The following is a 7,128-nucleotide window of genomic DNA, read 5'->3' on the forward strand; positions in this document are numbered from 1 at the left end:
TTTATGTCTAGCAAAATATCCACACATGAATTCAATTGAAAACCAATCCTGTTCTCCGAGCTTGAAATTGAATGGGATGTATTTTTCTTGAAACAACATGTGTGTGTGATGTGTGTGTGTGTGTGTGTGTGTGTGTGTGTAAGAGAGGCCCAGTGTGATGTAAAGCAGGTGTGCTGGTGCTTTGACTCTAATGGCCTGAGTGGTAAAGAAGCTGTCATGTCTGAGGTTCTGGAGTGAAGGCCAGACACAAAACAAGGGTCCTGCTCTTCCTCAGCGCACAGAACTTAACCTCTGACTGACATACACACACACACACACACACACCACAACCCTGATCTCATCTCCCAGCCTCAGGAAACCTCACAGTAATTCCCTAATGAGCACCAAGAGTAATGTTTCTTCCCGAACAAATCACTTACACACACACACACAAATTTACAAACACAAAAAGCTACAAAACACACTACAGTGTGCAAGTGAAGGATTCCACCACCATCGACGTGGCTCATATCATGGCTGCACCTGCAGAGCCTTACACTGTACCTCAACCACTCCACCTCATCCCCATTCAGATGGCTCCTTCCTCCCCATGCCTGAGCCCCAATCACTCTGATGCCCACACTGTCCTGTCTACCACCCCCCCCACACACACACACACACACAACCAGGCCTGTCTTCCATGCTCCCCAGTCGCCTACCCCTCTGTGAGTCCAGTCTCAGACACCCCCATCACGTCCTTGGCCCTAGTTCTGTCTCTCCATTATTCCTACCCATGGCTGATGTTGTTGTTGTGTGTGTGTGTGTGTGTGTGTGTGTGTGTGTGTGTGTGTGTGTGTGTGTGTGTGTGTGTGTGTGTGTGCGTATGCGTGTGCGTATGCGTGTGTGTGTGTATCATTACTCCTTCCTTTGCCTGACGGTTCTGGGTTAAACAATGTTATTATTACAGTCTTTCCAGAGGAGCTTCCTGCCTCCCCTCGGTGACACCCTTACCAACCATAATCAACCATCCGAACCCTGTAAATCACACTGTGTGTGTATGTATGTGCATGTGTCTGTGTGTGTGTGTGTGGCCACTGCAGCTGCGTATTCAGACAAAGATCTAGGTGATACTGCAGCTGTGTGTGTGTGAGACCTGAAGGATGTGGCTTTGGCACTTCAGCCATGTCTTTTAAAATAACAGAGGAACAGACAAGCAATAACTGTCAGATCAATCAAACCCTAATGGTCACTACCCAGTCCTTTAATGGGTTTCAGGGTATATACAAGGTATACTTCTGCACATTTAAGGGGGGGGAAAGAGAGTTTGGGTTTATCTGAATTGCCTGTTTTGAATTTCAATCAAAGGAAACTCAAATGTCAGCACTGACTGGGCATTCAAGTCAATCTACATTTCATTCACTTTCTATTTCATCTTCTTTCTGCCTATTGTAGATGTGTGGAAAGTTCCAGAAGTCACTTTCAAATTGACATGTGTGTGACTAGAATGCATGTGAAGAGGAAAGAACAGGGTCCCGACAAGACTGTGGAGTGAGTGGCAGGTACGTTGTCTTAGATCAGAGCAAGGGGGCCTCTGTTTCATTCAGAGCAAGTGTATGTGCAATGACCGGCCCCTGTAATGTGGTGATGGCTTGTTCCATGATTGTTTGTGATTGTGTTGACACCCCCTGCTGGGCTTAAAACTTCACTACCACATACAGAGAGCAGACGGGAGAAAGAGAAACGGAGAGAGCAGTGTCCATGAGAAGCCTATTCTCCCTCCGTCTCTCTTTCTCCATCTCATACCTCTCTCCTTTCTCAACCAGGCTCTAAACAAATCTTAAGCACTCATCTCTCATCTTCTAGAATCCACTCTCTACTGGACATAATCTCCTCGTGAAAAAACACACAAACACATCATAGTGAAACACAAAACAAACGCACACAGAGAAACACTCTCACAAACACACACGCACACAGAGAAACACTCTCACAAACACACACGCACGCAGAGAAACACTCTCACAAACACACACGCACGCAGAGAAACACTCTCACAAACACACACGCACGCAGAGAAACACTCTCACAAACACACACGCACGCAGAGAAACACTCTCACAAACACACACGCACGCAGAGAAACACTCTCACAAACACACACGCACGCAGAGAAACACTCTCACAAACACACACGCACGCAGAGAAACACTCTCACAAACACACACGCACACAGAGAAACACTCTCACAAACACACACGCACACAGAGAAACACTCTCACAAACACACACGCACACAGAGAAACACTCTCACAAACACACACGCACGCACATTGGGACAGCCTCGACGATATGACATTACTGGAATTTTTTTAACGAGTTTATCATTCAGTGACAGCACGCAGCTTTAGAATTCACATCAAAACATCATCCAAATAATGATATCAATTGAATTAAAGAGTGGGAATAAAATCCTGATAGCAACTGTGTGAGAGAGACAGGAGCCAGCTGTAGTAGCAGCACCCCTCTCACGAAGACAGGGAGGCAGAGAGAGATATACAGTGCAGCTGTCGAAGATACAGCCGTCCCACAAAAGAGCTATTGTGCGGCCACAGCAAAACAATACAGCTTAGCTGTGCTGTGCTCCAAGGAAAAACCATTGGGATCAATAGAGGATCCTAATTAGCCTACATTGGCAGGAGCACGGCCAGATTAGACACAGGATGTCGATTTGATTTCCTGCACTATCGGCTATTTCAAACTAAGTTGGTTCACAGGTAATTGCTTCAATGCAGAAAAGTCAAGACAAACTCTACAGGCTGTAAGTCTGCAGAGTGAAGGTGATGAAAGTGCTAAACACCATGTAGTAATATTAGACAATTACATAACACATGATACTGACACACAACACACACAAACAAAAACACACAGATCTCACAGTTAAATATAGATAAAACTTTCTGCCACAGCTCTTGTGTCCTCAGGGAGTGTGTGTGTCTGTGTGTGTGTGTGTGTGTGTGTGTGTGTGTGTGTGTGTGTGTGTGTGTGTTGTGTGTGTGTGTGTGTGGTGTGTGTGTGTGTGTGTGTGCGTGTGTGTGTGTGTGCGTGTGTGTGTGTGTTTGTGTGCGTGTGTGCGTGTGTGTGTGAATGCATGTTTGCGTGTGTCAAGACAGACAGAGATGTCATGTATTTTTGTTTGCCTGCAGCACAACTCTAGCAAACGCTTATAGAAAGAGCCTCTTAACTCCTACTTAAACATTGTTCCATGGAAACACGTTTGCAAACACATTCCCTCCCACCAATACGAGTACTAGTGCTCCAAAACAATCTTCTGATGCTATGTTACCCTCTAAGGCCACATTCTTCTATCTCCATTCACTCCACAGTAAGTCAATCTTATGAGCCGCTCACATGAAAAGAACCCATGCCATTATACCTATTTCCCTTTCATGCACATCAACTCTTTACCACCCTTGTGCAAAACATAAAGAACCATGATACTCTTTAAACGACCTTACCTTTGAGAATGTTCTGGCTTTTGCAGTACATCCTTTGAAATGAGCACGGAGTAAAAACTTTGTGAGAAGCCGGGTCGGCAGGGAGCAGTGGACGCCAGCTCGCCGTTAGTCCCCTAGGAAGAGCAGAACACACTATGAGACATCTAGACACATGGAATCCAAGGACCAGTGTCCATGATGTGCGCCTGTAAAGAAACAGACTGTGCTGTACAGGTGTCACATATCTCTACTTGTCGGTGTTTATCTCCAGTACATTTGAATGTTTTATGGAAGTGAATAGCATACAACCTTTATTAACTTGATGAACAGTAAGTGTGTAGGCATGTTATACATCGCCCCCATCTCTATTCAACCGTTTTACCTTGAATTCTGTGGATCTGAAAAGGTGCGGAAGAGCAGAACTGGGTTTGACACTGGCTGTTATATATGAAAGCGTACAAGCTAGAGGACGGAGGCATGAAACACACACACACACACAGTGGCACTAAAGGAACTAAAGACAAAAATGGCAATACCTAAGTGTGCTTATTCATCCAATCACCTTTCACTTATATCTATGATGGTTTCGTCAGATGCTTTTGTTAATTGTATTGATTGACTGAGGGTTTAATCTGACAGTGAAAGCAGTGTAAATAGTCTGTAAGTGAGATGTGGACACTGCATCCAGTTGAATGTTTCTCACTAGAGGGGAGGGGATCGTAACACAGCCAGAGGGCACCAGAAATTTAATGAGAGCTCATTGTGTGGGATAAATGATGCCGCCTCCATTCCCTCTCTGATCTCTCTCTCTCTCTCTCTCTCTCTCTCTCTCATCTCTCTCTCTCTCTCTCTCCTCTCTCTCTCTCTCTCTCTCTCTCTCTCTGTCTCTCTCTCTCTCTCTCTCACACACACACACACACACACACACGCACACTATGTTATAATTTCAATGCAGTTCGACCAAGTGTTGCAGTTGTGTGTGTGTGCGTGTGTCTGTGTGTGTGTGTGTGTGAGTGTGTGTGTGTGTGTGTGTGTGTGTGTGTGTGTGTGTGTGTGTGTGTGTGTGTGTGTGTGTGTGAGAGAGAGAGAGAGAGAGAGAGAGAGAGAGAGAGAGAGAGAGAGAGAGAGAGAGAGAGAGAGAGAGAGAGAGAGAGAGAGAGAGAGAGAGAGAGAGAGAGAGAGAGCGGTACTGTCACTGTGTGCGCTGAATGTTTCTTTTTCATACAATCTCAAATGTTTACACAGGAAAATGTTAGTTATTTTCTAGCTTAATTGTATCATAGTCATCGGACTCCCGCAACCGGCTGAGCTATATACACCAGGCAGAGAGCCTCACTGCAATAAAACCTAGCACTCGCGCGGAGAAGGCTAGAGGGACAATGCGCATGAGGACCACAGATTACGGATGTCTATTAATTGCAAAGTGATGACGAATAAATCCAGCATTCCAAGTCCAGGCTAATGTGGGAGTGCAAAATTAAGCGTTTACCTCAGGTAGCTGTACATTGAACATACGTTTGGCAACCCTTAACAATAAAGACAGATCATAGGCTATGCAGTTTTCAAGGCTTAAGAAAAATTGGAATGCGTTTCTATTGATTAGCATATACAATCCATTAATTTTCATTCCCGTTGTCCCTTATAGGTAAAGTCAAGTTTTAGTACGTAAACTTGTAATACGAAGGCTACGTTGCTACACAGTTAATCTAACATACCTTTTAGATAATACATTGTAATGATCCAGTAAACTATGAGAATTTTTTTGGGGCGAATTTATTAAACTTGGGCTGCCAGCACGCGGCATCAATCAGTCAGGACAGCGCAGCATTCTGGCGAAATACCCGTTTTAAACGCTGAAAATTTCTGGAGATATAACGAATGCAAAACTAAAAGACGGAAACAAAGCTAGAACACATTAATAGGATAAGTCTCCGTTCCATTAATAAGTACTATTCATGAACAAAAGTGAATGAAGTTCCGTAGCCTGTCTCTGTCAAAGCCACTGATGGTCATCAACAGTCCGTAGCATAGAGTAGCATCTCTTCAGTAGGTAAATAACAAAAATAAGATTCTTACCCAAAACGTGCCCAGTTGAAGGGCTGCTGTCAAGAACAGAACGATGCGAGTTGTCATTGTTACAAGCGAGCGAGGGCTGCTTGGGCTGAAAAAGCGACTGCTGCCTTGTATTTCTTCTCCGATAACTGTATAATCTCCCTGCGGTGTGATTGTTCGCTTGTTCCCCTGTGCAGTGGTAATGTTAGCTCTTCAGAAGTAGAAGCTTGTCCCGAGTTTCCTCGCTCTCTCATCTGCAGGTGAAGAGCACTGTTCAGCTCAGCACCAAAGCGCAAGTCAGCGTCACTCTACAACCCCTCCTATCGCCCGCCGCCGGAGAATCCCACTTAAAGACACACAAGTGGCAGTTCAACCAAGCAAGCGACTCCCTCGGCTATCGCTCAGGAAGTCTAGGTTGATATTCCTACCAAGGGAGTCACATCTCTAGGTATAGTTTAGCAATAACCTCACCTGTCTTAAATGAAATTATATTTGATTTAGTCTCCATGGCTCTTTCTCTTAGTAAAGTGTCCATGTGTGTTTATACATCTACCAACACACTTGTGTGTATGTCTGTGAAGGTTACCCTCTGCACAAACTCTCAGCAGTGCACCATTTGCATGTACAGTATTATGTACCATACAGTCTGCCTCCCACAAGATGGTGTGACTGTATATGTAGGGGTCTGGCTATATGACTCACCAATGCCATCACAAACTGGACTCTTTAGGTGGCATTTGCTAACAGACATCAGTATTTCAGGCCCCTAGGCCACTAGCTGTCAATCACAGGCAGCACAGCTTTCCATATCTAAGCTGTACAGCGCTGTGAGCCAATGGGTTAATCCCATCACATGGAATTGTGTCCTGCCTGTTAGCTGATGCCTGATCAGCCAACCTCCTCTGTGTGACACACAGGCATTCTGCTACCATTCTCATCTGTCCCCTGGTGCTAAAGATGAGCTACACCACTTTGAATTTACAACTCCTGGTGGTGTGTATGTCTGTGTGTGTGCGTGTGTGCGTGTGTGTGTGTGTGGGGGGGGGGGGGGTGAAGGTTTGCAGATGTGTATGAGCAAATGTGTCATGTGTGTTGTGGCGGCTTGGTTCCTTTGATTGACAGGCCTCGCTGATTGTGTATTGGTACTGTAGGGTAGGCTATAGGGTCCCAGGCTGACTGGGGCAAAGCCTCACATACAGGAGCAGAAACAAGACATCAAGACATGCTGGTAGGGGCTGTAAACGAACACACATACACACAGATGGACATGCGAGTGCGTACTCTATTCCGGCAGACCACAGGTACTTATGTACAGACAACCTCAAGCTCAACACCATCACACACCTCTCCTGTATTACAGCCCCTCGTGTTGAGTGTGAAATGCTCTCTGCCAAAGTTGCAGACACCAACAGACAGGAGAGACCATATTTTGCTGATAAACAGCTTCCAGCTGCCAAAGCCCCATATAGCACAGCTACTGTACTGCTCGTTCATTATGTCAAATCTTATTATTCAATCCAGCTAAATAATCTCCAGCAGAGGGAAGAACAGCCAGCCAGGGTCTAATGGCAGGAGGAGAGACTGGGGGAGACAGGAGCATCGC

At 45.4% G+C, this 7,128-nt stretch overlaps 1 protein-coding gene across 1 annotated transcript in view; it reads right to left on the reverse strand.

The window, feature by feature from the left end:
* LOC134019553 (cadherin-4-like) overlaps positions 1-5,606 on the reverse strand; it is a 178,832-nt gene extending 173,226 nt beyond the window's left edge. Inside the window, 3 exon segments of the mRNA XM_062460512.1 lie at positions 3,495-3,513; positions 3,515-3,607; positions 5,550-5,606. Coding sequence (XP_062316496.1) covers positions 3,495-3,513; positions 3,515-3,607; positions 5,550-5,606 — 169 coding nt within the window.
* Positions 5,607-7,128: the final 1,522 nt, after the last annotated feature.

The sequence above is a fragment of the Osmerus eperlanus genome, chromosome 4 (assembly GCF_963692335.1).
Source record: "Osmerus eperlanus chromosome 4, fOsmEpe2.1, whole genome shotgun sequence".
Classification (NCBI taxonomy): domain Eukaryota; kingdom Metazoa; phylum Chordata; class Actinopteri; order Osmeriformes; family Osmeridae; genus Osmerus; species Osmerus eperlanus.